The sequence below is a fragment of the Macaca fascicularis genome, chromosome 17 (assembly GCF_037993035.2).
Source record: "Macaca fascicularis isolate 582-1 chromosome 17, T2T-MFA8v1.1".
Taxonomy (NCBI): Eukaryota; Metazoa; Chordata; class Mammalia; order Primates; family Cercopithecidae; genus Macaca; species Macaca fascicularis.
Genome location: NC_088391.1, coordinates 3,701,593 through 3,717,314, shown reverse-complemented (window position 1 = coordinate 3,717,314; position 15,722 = coordinate 3,701,593). Strand labels below are relative to the sequence as shown.

The 15,722-nt window shown below is 41.1% G+C and overlaps 1 protein-coding gene across 1 annotated transcript in view; it reads left to right on the top strand.

Annotated features, from left to right (window-relative positions):
* Positions 1 to 15,722, top strand: part of LOC135968065 (putative ankyrin repeat domain-containing protein 26-like protein) — a 66,664-nt gene that overhangs the window by 29,761 nt on the left and 21,181 nt on the right. The window contains exons 2-4 of the mRNA XM_074021568.1: positions 11,872 to 11,986; positions 12,149 to 12,322; positions 13,244 to 13,350. Of these exons, the coding sequence (XP_073877669.1) occupies positions 12,272 to 12,322; positions 13,244 to 13,350 (158 nt within the window). The 5' untranslated portion in view covers positions 11,872 to 11,986; positions 12,149 to 12,271. The remainder of the gene's footprint in view (positions 1 to 11,871; positions 11,987 to 12,148; positions 12,323 to 13,243; positions 13,351 to 15,722) is intronic.

Sequence of the window (15,722 nt, the reverse complement as noted above, 5' to 3'; positions counted from 1 at the left end):
AAGAAAACTGATCCAAATAGAGACATTTTTCTCCCAGTTGGGGCAGGTGGTGAACTGAAATGAATCTGTGGATTAGATTGTCAGGTAGAAGCCTTGTGTTTCCTGATTTGGGAGTTATGTGGTGGTTAGCTGGGAGAGCTTCCTTGCTTTGGGTAAAATACACTGGAGTATTTTGCATGGAGTTGCAGTAACTGCTGGCAATCTGAGAGAAGGGATAAGTTATACTTTGCACTGCTAGTGCAAGAGTCCCAGAAGTATGAAATGACCGGAGAGTAAATTATAAACAATCACATCAATACTATGTCAGTAAAGCAGAGACAACATCAAACTTCATTACAGAAGCCAAGCCCGACCCAAGTCAAGGTCAGTGGAAGCTGTGTACCAAGCGCCCTGGTGAGAGTCTGGATGCTGTATCAGTGTTGCAGCTGACATGTTAATATTGCAGGCGTCACATCAGTCTTGCAGGTGTCAGTATTATGGGTGTCATAAGAGTCTTAGGGTGTCACAGCAGTCTCGCAAGTGTCATAGCGGTATTGTAGATATCAGTATTGCCGGTGTCATATCTGTATTGCGAGTGTCATATCAGTATTGCGGGTGTCATATCTGTATTGCGGGGGTCATATCAGTATTGCGGGTGTCATATCTGTATTGCGGGGGTCATATCTGTATTGCGGGGGTCATATCTGTATTGCGGGTGTCATATCAGTATTGGGGGTGTCATATCTGTATGGTGGGGGTCATATCAGTATTGCGGGTGTCAGATCAGTCTTACAGGTATCATCAGCATTGCAGGCATCATATCAGTCTTATGGGGGTGATATGAGTCTTAGGAGTGTCACAGGAATCTTGTGGGTGTCGTATCTGTATTGCGGGCATCACATCCGTCTTACGGGCGTCATGGCACTCCTGCGGGTGTCATCTGTATTGTGGGTGTCATATCAGTCTTGTGGGTGTCGTTCTGTATTGCGGGAATCACATCCGTCTTACGGGCATCATGGCACTCCTGTGGGTGTCATCTGTATTGTGGATGTCCCATCAGTGTTGTGGGTGTCCCGCCAGTCTTGTTGGTGTCACGGATGTCTTGTGAGTGTCACATCTGTGTTGCAGGTGTCACATTTGTATTGGGGTGTCACATCTGTATTGCAGGTGTTCTATCAGTCTTTGGATGTCACATCAGTATTGTGGGCATCATATCAGTTTTATGGATGTCATATCAGTATGACAGTATGTCATGATATGTCACAGCAGTATGATACCTCTTCTGAAAACACCCTCACAGACATACCCAGACATAGTGCTTTAACAGCTCTCTGTGTATCCTTTATCCAGTCATGTTGACACCTAGACTTAACTATCACAGTAATTCATGGCAAAAATTTTAGAATTTAAAAAAATTGTATAATGAAATCTGGGCAACATAGCCAGACACTGTCCCTACAAAAATATTTTTAACAATTAGCTGGTCGTGGTGGCACGCATGTGTAGTTCCAGTTACTCTGGAGGCTGAGGTGGGTGGATCTTTGGAGCCCAGGAGATTGAGGGCTGCAGAGCTAGTATCGTGCCACTGCATTCCAGCCTGGGCAACAGTGTGAGGCTCTCTCAGAAAATAATCAGCAATACTAATATTCTTAGGAATAAATTTAACCAAGGTACAAGGCTGGAACATGGAAAATGTCAAAACATTGCTGAAATAAATTCAAGAAAGCATAAATAAATGGAAAGACACCTCATGTTCATCAACTAGAAGACTTAATTTTTAAGATGACAGTACTACACAAAGCAACCTACAAATTTATTGTAATTCCTGTTAAAACCCCAAAGTCCTTCTGACAGAAATTCACAAGCTGATCTTAACATTTATATGAAATTTCAAGGGATCCAGAATAGTCAAAATAATGTCAGAAAAATGACCAACTCAGAGGTGCACATTTCCAAATTTCAAATCTTACTACAAAGCAACAGCAATAAAAACAGCATGACGCTGGCATAAGGACACATGTATAGATCAATGGAACTGAATGTTGAGTCCAGAAATAAACCCATACTGATTTTTTTTTTTTTTTTTTTTTTTTTTTGAGGCAGGGAGACTCACTCTGTCTCCCAGGCTGGAGTACAGTGGCACGTTTATGGCTCACTGAAGCATCTGTCTCCTGGGCTCAAGTGATCCTCCTGCTTCAGCCTACCAAGTAGCTGGGACTACAGGTATGCACCACCACACGTGGCAAATTTTTTTATTTTTTTGTAGAGGTGGAATCTTGCTATCTTGCCCAGGCTGGCCTCGAACTCCTGGCCTCAAGTGATACTCCTCTCTTGGCCTCCCAAAGCATTGAGATGACGGGTGTTCTGGCCTGTTGATTTTTAAAAGTGGATTTTCTTTTCTTTTCTTTTCTTCTTTCTCTCCTCTCCTCTTTTTTTTTTTTTTTTTGAGGCAGGGATTCACTCTGTTGCCCAGGTTGGAGTGCAGTGGTGTGAACACGGCTTACTGCAGCCTCGACCTCCCAGGCTCAAGCAATCCTAACCTCCTCTGTCTCCTGAGTAACTAGTACTACAGACATGAACCACCACACTCAGCTAATTTTTAAATTATTTGTACAGACAGGGTTTTCTTGAGTTGCCCAGACTGACCTCAAACTCCTGGGTTCAAGCAAGCCTCCAACCTCAGCCTCTCAAAGTGCTGGGATTACAGGCATGAGCCACCACCTCCAGCCGGGAATTGTTTTCATAATTACATTCTCATGTTTGTTGCTAGTGTCTAGAAATACAACAGATTACCATGTGTTGACATTTTGTGCTGTAACTTGGCTGAATTTGTTCACTGGTTTAAATAATATTTTGGACGTTCCTCATGATTTTCTGTACATAAGATAGATTGTGTGGTCTGTGAATGGACAGTTTTACTGCTTCCTTACAGGTATGAATGCTCTTTACTTCTTTTTCTCTCCTATTTGTTCTGGATGGAACTTCCAGTACAGTGTTGAATGCAGTGATGAAAATGAACATTGATGCCCTGTTCCTGATCTCAGGAGTAAGGCATTGGGCCCTAACAATGGAGATGGTGCTAGCTACGGGTTTGGCACAAAGGCCGATTGCTGTGTTAAGAAAATTCCTATCCCTAGTTTGTCAGGTGTTTTTATGATGAAATGGTGTTGACTTTGTTGAAAGTACTTCCTGCATCTATGGAGATGATTATGTGGGTTTCTTCATTCTGTTTATTTGGTGTGTATTTGCAGGGATGGCTTTAGTATGCAAAACGAGCTTGATTTTCGGAGAAAAGTATTTAGTGATCATGGTGTGTAATTCTTTAAATATGTGCTAGTATCGATTATAATTATTTTGTTGAGCATTATTAATTGTATAATTATACCAGACATTGATCTATACTTTTCTGCTCTTGTGATGTCATGTCCTAGTGTGATTTAGTCTTAAATTGGGATGAGATTGAAAATGGGTTGGTTTAGTATTTAGAGTATTAAGGGTTAGAAGTTTGCAAGATAAAATTTAGCAGAAATGGGACGTACCTAAGGGATTGTGGGGAAGCGTGGGATGACGTCAGGGTCAGAGTCTGGGTGTAGGGGTGGGTAGCAAGACAGTGCCTGTAGCCTTCACCAACAGTAAATTGTAGCAGTCCTTTTTAATCTTGCAAATCAGGCAGGCACAGATGTTGCAGTGTTGTTTTAATTGTCACCTCCTTGAGTTTCTTGTTGAGGCTCAAACTCAACAGGAGTGCCTGGGAAGAAATTAGCATGCAAGAAGTGAGAAGACTGGAGTGCAACTTTGCGACAGTGCAGCAGCCAGTGTCTGAACGGCAGGGGTTCCCAGCTTATCTTAAATTTAGAGGAAAAATAACATCTTTTATACTGTTATCACACAAAGAAGCTGGACTTTTTCAAATTTGTATGACTAATTTATATACTTTCGTTATTATATCATGTAACTAAAAGTTGGGTTTTTTTTTTCCTGCTTGGGAAGTTGGCAGAGGGCATGTCTTTGCTGGTGAGTCTGCTCCATGTAAGACTTTCTGTATACTTTTTCATTCTTGTTTGATTTTAAGATTTTTATATAAATGCTGCTTCTTAGTGTCCTAAGATGTCATAAAATTATCTCACATAAAATTTGAAGAAACAGAGTTGTTAGAGGATTATGTAGAAGGCAAAAAGAATGTCGTTACTGAAAAGATTTTATAAAACATTTATTTCTAAAAAGTGAGATGTTACTACTAGGCTATGCTTCTAACTATCCCTAATCATAAATTTTGTTTTATCCACTTTTGTTCACTCTGAAAATCAATTATATTATTAACATTATATTTAAGAAGTTACATGTGATACCAATGCAATATTTTGAATTTCTGTTTAACTTTGAGGAAATATATCTTAAATCAAAATAGGTAAAACTGATTTGGTCTGAGTTTGACCTGAATCATAAAACAGTGGGAAAAAATTTTTTTACCAGGACTTTCAAACTGTCTCCTATTTCCTGTGTGCCTAAGTACATGAATTCATGTACATAATGGGTAAATTTGATGCCCTGTAAGGTGGTGAGAATGTGAAGGTCCCAGTGATTTAAATTATGACACAGAACTGAAGAGCAAATGTCTTGAGGCAAGATGGTGAAGTTGAAGTGTTGTCCTTATCAAATAAGAGTAGAAAGTTTGTGGTACTTATGGTTGCTTTGTGAACTGATTATATTCTTTGATCATGTATCAGTTCTTTTATTGTAAAAACACAAGTGTTTTATTATTTATGTATGTTAATAAGTTTTCCAATAAGGTCAGTATATCAATATTGTCTTTTGTAATTCCTGTTGTTTTCTTTGAAAAATCTCTACCACTTATCCATAAATGTTAATCTATATTTTCTTCTGAAATGTTTATTTGTATAATGGTTTCATTTAAAAGACTGAACACTTTTGTTAGTCTAAAGTGCTTTTTCCCGGAAGTTAGTTTATATTAACACTGTTTTACAAATGAGAAACCAAAACAGTGAAATTCAGAAATATTACAAATCTGTTAAGAGGTGGAATAGGCTTTGGTCTCAGTCAATATACCTTTAGTCCCAGGCTGTGCTCTTAGCCATGAGGCTTAGCCCCAATAATCTTTTTATTTGTGAAGTTAACAGAGCTGCACTGCAGAATTTTTAAAAATTTTTTTAAACTTTAGTTTTAAGTTCAGAGGCACATGTGCAGGTTTGTTACGTAGGTAAACTCATGTTATGGGTGTTCGTTCTACACACTGCAGAATTTCAGTCTTCAAACTTTAGTTCATTTGAAATAGGGCCTGAATACCATGACTATAAAACTATTATAAAACAAGACTTTTGTGGCTTAAGTTACAGATGCTATACATTTTTCAGATACATTTTTCAGTGACAGAATAGACAATATTAAGGCTTAATATATAGCATTAGGACCAGACATTCATTTTTTCTCTTTACTGAGACTTTACCGATATTCATGCGCCAGAGAGCATAGCATAAGAAATCAGAGCTGTGAAATTCCAGAGTCCTTAGATATTCATCCTAAAACATTCCTGCTCAGCTATTTTACTATCTCTTTTGGAGTTTATTTTGGTATATGTGTTGTGACGTGTGTAGTCATGCCTTCTTCTTAGTTGATTTTTTCCTGAGCCATTTGTTTAATAATTCCTATTGAATCTCATTGGTTTGTATAGCTTCTGCTATGTTAGTAAGTTCTCGGCCTCCACATTGTTTTCCGTTGTTACCTAGTCTGTTGGCAACCTCTGAAACCATGGAGATCTTCTGGGGCCAGGGATGTGCAGCGATCAATAGGGGGATAAGGAGACAGAGCGAGACTGCGTCTCCAAAAAAATAAAATAAGATGGAGTCTCGCTCTGTCGCACAGGCTGGAGTGCAGTGGCTCAGTCTCGTCTCACTTCAACCTCTGCCTCCCGGGTTCAAGCGACTCTCTTGCCTCAGATTCCTGAGTAGTTGGGGACTACAGGCGTCCGCTACCACACGCAGCTATTTTGTATTTTTAGTAGAAACGGGGTTTCACCATGTTGCTCAGGCTGGTCTCGAACTCCGGACCTCAAATGATCCGCCCGCCTCGGCCTCCCAAAGGGTTGAGAAGACAGGCGTGAGCCACTGCGCCCGGCCCCACTTTCCACTCTTGGACCAAAGCGCCCACAGTCTGGGTGAAGCAGCCTCCGGGGCTGCGTGGCAGGAGGGTGGCGGCCCTGCTGTGGGTCCTGCGCCTGGAGCCGGGTCTGGCCTCGCAGCACTGGCAGAGTTCTGGGTCCCAGAACTTCCACACCCGGCTCCTTCTTCCTGCCGCCTCCTGCAGGTGCTCCTCCTTGGAGCTCACCGCCGGCCTGCTTAGAGGGTGGGCGGCAACTCCGCCCCTATGGCGCGCACGAAGCGCAGACCCCGGGCCGAAGCCCAGGCCGTGGCCCAGCCGGGTAGTTGGCCCCGCGGCAGCGGCACCAGGCGGGAACCAACCGCCCAGCCCCGACTTGGTGACCTCCGAGTGCCCAGCGCCCACGACCTCTGTGGTCTGGGCGGGGACCAAGGAAGAGCGGGCCCTCAGGCCGGGCGGGCTGCGCACCCCTGACTCTGAGGCTGGCTGAGGCGAGCCCTGCCCGCCAGGGACGCGGGAATGGCAGCCTCGCTGGCACGCAGAGCCACCGCCAGAGGGTCTGGCTTTCTCCAGAGGAGGCCTCGGCATTCTCAGGTTCCAGCCGCTCTAGCCCCGTCCTGCGTCGAGACAGCTTTCCCACAGGCCGCCTGTCCTTCTCCATGGCCCAAACGCTGGGCCAGCTCCCACGAGCTTTGGCAGAACGCAGGGCCGGTGACAAGCTGTCGCTGACACGGGTGACGCCAGAGCCTCGCGCGGGCACGCTCAGTTGCCGTTGACCGGCTCCGAGAGCCGTTGACCACCCACCGGAAGTTGCCGCCACGTGCAGTGAGGCCCCAGAGGTGCGCGCGCCGCTCGCTTGTAACTGCTGGGTTTGGCGCTACTCTTCGGCCAGTGTGGAAACTGCGTTTCCAGCTTGGAGGTGGTGGCTGAGGTGATGCATTCGATAGGAGGCTCCCGAGGCTGGGAAAAGCAGATGGGGACTGAGGTTTCTCAGAAGCCGACAACGTCTGCCTTGAAGACCTCTGGCTTTGGGAGCGGCGTGGGCAGATGGTGCTGCCGCTGCTTCCCCTGCTGCGGGAGCTGCAGCCAGGACGGCGCGGGCGGCGGCGTAGAGCACTGTGACAGCGCCTTCCTGGAGCCTGGGTACGACGTCTGCCCGGAAGATCTCGACGATCTCCACAGAGCTGCCTGGTGGGGCACAGTCCCCAGAGTGGAGCTCATCCTCATGCTCAGGGACCCTGGCTTGGACAAGAGAGACAAGAAGAAGAGGTAACGGGCCGGGCGGGGGCTGGGAGGGTGGGGAACTGGGAGAAGCCCTCCCCTGGGGACGGGGTCAGGGAGCCCTCCTGTCACCGGCCCAGCTTCCTCGCCTCCGCAGGCCCCGCAGCACCGGGGATGTGGGAGCCTTGGAGGAGTCAGGGCCCGGGCCTCTTCATGAGCCCCAGAACGAAAACCACACGCTGCCATGATTTCCCTGTAGTGCACTTCAGAGACAGCTTTAAAGTGATTTAACTTCCAAAATTAAGTCTATGTATTTTATTTTTTGTTTATTTTTTGAGACGGAATCTGGCTTTTGTCACCCAGGCTGGAGTGCAGTGGCCTGATTTCGGCCTCCCGGGTTCAAGCGATTCTCCTGCCTCAGCCTCTCAAGTACCTTTGACTACAGGCGCTCACCAACATGATTTTTTCCTCTTTTTAGAAGAGACGGGTTTTCACCATGTTGGCCAGGCTGGTCTCGAACTCCTGGCCTTCAGATGATCCCCGGCCCCCGCCCTCAGCCTCCTAAAGTGCTGGGATTACAGGCGCACACCAACCCGCCTGGCTAACTTTTTCCTGCTTTTAGTAGAGACGAGGTTTTGCCATGTTGGCCAGGCTGGTCTCGCGCTCCTGACCTTCAGATGATCCGCTCCCCCTTGGCCTCCCAAAGTGCTGGGATTACAGGCGTGAGCCATTGCACCTGGCCCGATATTTTATTTTTCAAGTGCACACTTTAAAACATGTTATTCACATTATAGAAAAGTGTATGTAATGAGAGAAACAGTTCCCATAATATATTAACTTCTGGGCTAAAAATTCTTTGGATAAAATCCAATATCCATTTTATATCCATGTACCCCTATGTAAATATATACTTTACTGAGGAACCTTAGAAGGAAACATTAAAGTGGGAAGATGGTTCGTGTTCTTGAATAGGAAGAATTATTTCTTTCAGGATGGGAGCTCTTTCTGTATTTATCAATGTCACCTACCCCAAAGAAAAACACCAAAGCTTTAACATTTAAAAATTGCACATGCTATATTTTATTGTTATGATGACATTAAAATTTTTTTGTAATGCAGTGAAAACCAATTTGCCTTCGCAGATATCAAAATGTGCTTTTAATTTGTACAAATGGTTTACTAACAGCTGGAAGACGTACATAAATGGAATAGAATACAAAATCCAGAAACACCCAAATATAAAAAAGAATATAGCACTTGATAATGGTGGCATTTCATATTAGTAGAAAAAGATGAATTATTTGTAAATGGAGTGCCTGCTGTTTGGCGAAAACTAGCTAAATATGTCACAAAAATAGGTTCTGGATGGAATGTAGATTAAAAAATGTTTAATATACAAAAAGAAAACTACTAGAAGAAAACACAAGTGGCCTGTTTATACAGACACATTTTTATGTTGACAAAGACCTTCCTAAGGAACTCACAAGCAAGCATTTTGAAGGTTGGTTTAGCAAAATAGAAATGGAAACACCCCATATATAAGAAAAAAATTGATAAAACGCAACATATTTGCAATGTATTTACAACGTACATGTATATACACATATCAGATGAACCATGTATTTTCATTTTACAGAGAATTCTTTGAAATCAACAAGGAAATAAGCTTAAAATTGGGCAAAGTACTTTTCTGCAGCTCTGCAGTTGACCTACACACATAGGAAAACACAGCTCTATAATTGACCTATGCACATATTTAGTGTTTCTAGTAAGAGAAGAAATTTAAGTTAAAAGAAGAATAAAATACTGTTTTTTATCTACAAAGTTGTGAGGATGAAGAGCATTGGTACTTATAAGGCTGAGTAAAAAGCGTTGCTGATGGCTTTTCAAATAGACAATTTGGTGGTAAGTGCTACATTAAAAATGTATATGCCCTTTCTGCACCAATTCCATGATACTGAAGTATCTTTAGGAAATTATTAGATACATGTAATTTGTTTTCCTTAGTACTGCTGAAAATAGCAATGTTTTAAGAAGAACTCATATAGTGGATTTTATCAACAAATTTCAGTGCACGCATAGGATGGAATAATATGTAGCCATTGAAGGTGCCAATAGATACAGACATATTGAGGGAGAAGAAAAGGAAGAAATAGATAAACAGTTAAAGCTGGTCCTCAGGAATGCTGTCTGCCTGAAAAATCACAGCTACAGTGCACAGCTGCAAAATAGAGCAGCTTGGAGAAAAACTCAGACTGCAGAAGCTGCCTGCCTGTAGAATGACAGCCTGCAGTGCACCTGCCCAGATAAGCAGACAAGGCAGGCAAAGTCCCTTTGTTCTTTGTGTGATTAGCGAGGTCCCAGGAAAAAGTTTCCTCCACTTTTCAGGCATATACACGGTGGGAACTTGCACAGGGAGGCGGGGTGCCTACCTAAAACAAACCCACAGTTGTACAAACAAAAGAAGCAGTGCTTTATGCTTGTCTAGAGACATACCCACACCTACATAGATGAGGGGGAGTTCTGAAGACAGTTTTATAGTTAAGAAAAGTTACTCAAGCAGTTACAGAAATGAGAGCAGTTTTTTATAAAATCTTTTTAATTCAACTGTAACCTGGCAGTCCACTCAGACACCCCTCTCCACTACAGAGAGCTTTATTCTTTGGCTTATTAAACTTTTGCCCCAACCTCACCCTTTGTGTCCGTGCTCCTTAATTTTCCTGGTCGTGGACCATAAGCTCTACTACTGTCAGGACCTTCCATCCTTAAAACTTTGTGTGTACCTGCCTAGGCTGAGCAAGCTGAAGAGACTTAACATTGCAGTATGAGGACTTCGTCCCAGTGGAAGCTTTTCCTCCCTCCTTTCGTACAAAAGCATTTCTGAAGGTAGAAAATAGTAAAAGAGAACCTTCAATTGCCATTTTGAAAATTTAAATCCAAGTATTAGTCATTGGAAATATCTGATTTACATACATTCTGTAAATCTAAGTACCGAATTAAATAAGCCATAACTATTCATTTGAATCCAGAGTTTCTGTTGGCTTAAATATTTTTGAAAATAAAAATAGGAATTACTTGTTTTTTTTTTTTTCTTTTTTTTTAAAATTTATTTATTATTATTATACTTTAAGTTGTAGGGTACACGTGCATAACGTGCAGGTTTGTTACATATGTATACTTGTGCCATGTTGGTGTGCTGCACCCATCAACTCGTCATTTACATCAGGTATAACTCCCAATGCAATCCCTCGGAATTACTTGTTTAAAAAATTTGTTGTTGTTTTAACTCCAGCCCTCTTTTGCTATAGTACTTTTTAGAACTAAAATTTATTTAAATGCCAGTCATCTTGGTAGAACTGTCCTAGACCTATTGTATGTATCATACTCTACTTAATGTAAGGCACCATGAATTGTATGATGCCCCATTAGTCTTATGTATTATTAATAAGGGAAATTTTTAAGTATTGCCAATTATAGTTATAATAAGTTATGAATTATAAGTGGCATACCAATGTGAGAAGTGTTAAAATAGAAAATGAGCATGTTAGAATTATTGACATACAGCGTCAGCTCTAATCTTTAAAACATACCTCAAAATGTAGGTATAATTGTATTATTTTACTTAATTAAACTGTCTTTGTTAAGTAGTAGTAATGTAGCAGGATGAGTCGCAGACAAAACTCCTCAGACACCGAGTTAAAGAAGGAGGGGGTTTATTCGGCTGGGAGCATTGGTAAGACTCCTGTCCCAAGAGCCGAGCTCCCTGAGTGAGCAATTCCTGTCCCTTTTAAAGGCTCACAACTCTAAGAGGGTCCACGAGAGAGGGTCGTGATCGATTGAGCAAGCAGAGGGTACATGACTGGGGGCTGCATGTACCGGTAATCAGATCAGAAGAGAACAGGACAGGGATTTTTACAGTGCTTCTCCATATAATGTGTGGAATTTATAGATAATATAACTGGTTAGGTCAGGGGTTGATCTTTAACTACTAGGCCCAGGGTGCAGCGCTGGGCTGTCTGCCTGTGGATTTCATTTCTGCCTTTGTAGTTTTTACTTCTTCTTTCTTTGGAGGCAGAAATTGGGCATAGGACAATATGAGGGGTGGTCTCCTCCCTTAGTAATAGCAAAAATTATAATATCTAATAATCATTGAGCTGTTACTTGTGCTGGGAACTGTTCTAATGCTTTGCATAAAGTCTCGTTTAGGCATCATAGTGGTTTTCAATGAGAGCGCTACTATTTTCATTCTCATTTTATTGATGAGGAAATTCAGGCACAAAATAGCTAAGCGATAGCTAGGAAGTAACAGAGTTTAATTTAAAGTAGGACTGCAGCCCAAGTTGAATGGAATCTGAGGGCCACAATCTTTCTGTTCAAATTGGCTGCTCTTTTATTAATGTAGTGAGTAGTAAAAGCTAATAAATACTGTGCTTTTTTCACAAGAAAATTAAATATTTGTTTTGAAGGCAGAGGAATAGCAAGCTATTCAGTGTTTACAATGAATCATTGTATGTTTTTAGATAATGCACTATGACTAAAAAGTCTTCCCACTCTCAGGACGGCTCTACATTTGGCCTGTGCCAATGGCCATCCAGAAGTGGTAAAACTCCTGCTGCACAGAAACTGTCAACTTCACGTCTTGGACGGGGAAAAGAGGACAGCTCTCATAAAGGTATATACTAGCCAACTATTTCAGCATGAGATGGATTTGAATTCATTATATAGAATAAAAATGTATTTATCTCATATGAGTATAACTAGTTGGTCAAACCTGTGGAATGTTTGTTTTCACTTCCTAGAATTTACGATATATTTCTTGGTCTAATACTGACAGGCTGTCCAATGTCAGGAAGAGGAATGTGCAAATATTTTGCTAGAACATGGCGCTGATCCAAATATCCCAGATGTCTATGGCAACACTACTCTACATTATGCCATCTATAATGAGGATAAATCAATGACAAAAATACTACTTTCTTATGGTGCAAATATTGAATCAGAAAACAAGGTATAGATCAACTAGTTTTGTTTTCAAAATATTTGAAATGCATTTATTTATTTTTAAACTTTTAATTTCCATGGATTTTCGGGGAACAGGTGGTATTTGGTTACATGAGTAAGTTCTTAGTAGTGGTGATGTGTGAGATTTTGGTGCACCCATCTCCCGAGCAGTATATACTGAACCCAATTTGTGGTCTTTTATCCCTCACTCCCTTCCCAGCCTTCCCCGCTGAGTCTCCAAAGTCCATTGTGTCATTCTTATGCCTCTGCATTCTCATAGCTTAGCTCCCATTATGACTGAGAACATAAGATGTATGATTTTCCAGTTCTGAGTTACTTCACTAAGAAAATAGTCTGCAATCCCATCCAGGTTGTGGCAAATGCCATTAATTCATTCCTTTTATGGCTGAGTAGTATTCCATTGTATATATATATATATCACAGTTTCTTTATCCACTCATTGATTGATGGGCATTTCTTTTAACATTGACCTATGTTGAGGGTCAGCTTTACATATTTGGAAGCAAAACCTGAATAAAAATATTTAGAAATAATTAAGATTTTACTTTAAATATTGATATTTTTATTTTACTTATTTATTTTTATACATGAATAAGTTCTTTAGTGGTGATTTCTGCGATTTTAGTGCAGCCATCATAGCTTAGCTCCTACTTGTGAGTGAGAACATGTAATGTTTGGTTTACCATTCCTGAGTTACTTCAGTTAGAATAATGCTCTCAAATTCCATCCAGCATGAATGCCTTTATTTCATTCCTTCTTATGACTGAGTAGCAATCAGTGGTGTATGTGTATATATTTGCTTGTTGATTAATGGACATGTGGGCTGGTTTCGTATTTTTACAATTGTGAATTGTGCTGATATAAACATGAATGTACAAGTATCTTTTTTGTTTTTGCTTTTTCACAGGGTGGACTTACACCATTTTTACTTGCCGTACTTGAACAAAAACAGCAAATGGTAGAATTTTTAGTGAAGAAGAAAGCAAATTTAAATGCTGTTGACAACTTTAAAAGGTACACTATGTTGACAAAGAGAGTCAAACTGTAAACTATTTGAAGAAATTTATTCTGAGCCACATGTGAGTGACCATGACATAGCCCTTAGGAGGTCCTGAGAACATGGGCCCAAGGTGATGGAAGCACAGCTTGGTTTTATACATTTTAGGGAGGCATGAGCCATCAATCAAATATGTTTAAGAAATACATTGGTTTGATCCAGAAAGGCAGAACAATTCAAAGGGCAGGGGGTTCCAGGGTATAGGTAAATTTAAACATTTTCTGGTTGACAGTTGGTTAATTGGTTGAGTTTGTGTAAAGACCTGGGAAATGTTCAGGTTAAGATAAAAGATTGTAGAGACCAAGGTTCTTTTGATATATTATATTGGTTGCCCTTAGAGACAATAGATGACAAATGTTTCCTATTCAGATCTTTTATTTTTATTTTTATTTTTTGAGACAGAATCTCACTCTGTCGCCCAGTCTGGAGTGCAGTGGCACGATCTGGGCTCACTGCAAGCTCTGCCTCCTGGGTTCACGCCCTTCTCCTGCCTCAGCCTCCCAAGTAGCTGGGACTACAGGCGCCCACCACCACGCCCGGCTAATTTTTTTGTATTTTTAGGAGAGGCGGGGTTTCACTGTGTTAGTCAGGATGGTCTCGATCTTCTGATCTCATGATCCTCCCATCTCAGCCTCCCAAAGTGCTGGAATTACAGGCGTGAGCCACACTGCACCCGGCCCAGATCTTTAAAAGATGGTAGACTATTAGTTAATCTCTTTAGCGTTGGGAGGGCCTGGAAGAAAAAGATCTTGCTGTGTTAATAGAGATTCTTTACAGATGCAAATTTTCCCCCACAAAGGACAGCTTTGCAGGGCCGTTTCAAGCTACGGCAAAGAAATGTTTTTGGGAATAAAATATTTTGATTTTTTCCCTTGTCTCATAGTGTTATGCCAGAGTCAGGTTGGAAAGTAAGTCCTGATATATAGGGTTCAATAAAGCCCATCTGATGAGAATTTATGGTTTGTAAGGCATGACTCACCAGACCCCTTAGATAGGAATTTGGGAAAGAAAAAAAAAAATCAGAGCTTAGTCCTCAACTAGTTGTTGTTGTTGTTTTTAAACTTGTATTGCTCTAGAGTAGTAACAGTCACTCAAGTCAGAAATAATAAATTAATAAGAAGATTAACTTATTGGGATATAGTAAAAAATACCAACACAAATTATCGGTTAAATAGACAATTATTTGGACTGGGGAGTGTGAAGAAGGGCATATATAGGACTCATCTTCTCTTATTATGTTGACTGATGTTTATTATTTGTGATGTGATGTTTTTGTCATATGAACTTATATTAGCTAAAGGGATTTCATATTAGTTTTGTTAGTTTTCTGAAGTGCGAACTTTTACTTTCTGACTCAGTATTGAACGGATTCATAACGCTTTTATAGTGGCTTTTAACTTCTTCTTATATTCTTTTCCATTAAATATTCTCTATTAAACATAAATAGGAGGGGAAAATCATTTTGCCTTTTAGAGGACTCTGCGCTAAGTTGCATTCTTTGAAGAATATTGATGACAAGTTATTTCTACATGATGGTTAATTGCTATTACCAGATACTGTGGGTTCATCTTTTTTTTTTCTTTTTTATCTCTAGTGTATTTTGATGTTTTTATTTTTAGTTTGTGTGGGCAGAGGGAGTGAAGATAGTTTTAAGTGGATACACTTTTCCTTTAATGAAGGAAAATTGTAGGTGGGTGATAAAGAGAATAGAGCTAAGCTTTAGATTCTTACAAGACTGGGTTTAATTCCTAGCTTTCCCACTTGCTAGGTGTGTGACGTTGCTGTTTGCGTGCTGCTAATAAAGACATACCTGAGACTGTGTAATTTATAAAGGAAAGAGGTTTAATTCACTCACCATTCTGCACGGCTAGGGAGGCCTCACAATCATGGTGGAAGGTGAATGAGGAGCAAAGTCTTACATGGCAGCAGGCAAGAGAGCTTGTGCAGGGGAGCTTCCATTTATAAAACCATCAGATCTCATGAGACTTACTGTCTACCATGAGACAAGTATAGGGGAAAGTGCCCCCATGATTTAATTATCTCCACCTGGTCCTGCCCTTGACATGTGGGGATTACTACAATTCAAGGTGAGATTTGGGTGGGGACACAGCCAAGCCATATCACCTTGGAAACATTACTTATCACCAAATATGTTGTCCTGTATGAAGAGGATAATAAAGGAGGATAATATATCCTTCATGGGTGGCTGTGTGTAAGAAAGAAAGATTATATATATAGCATGTAATGTGGTTCCTAGCACATGCTAGGTTACCATCATCATTAACTGAAAATCCTATGACTACTATTATTACCATAATTATTAATGTTA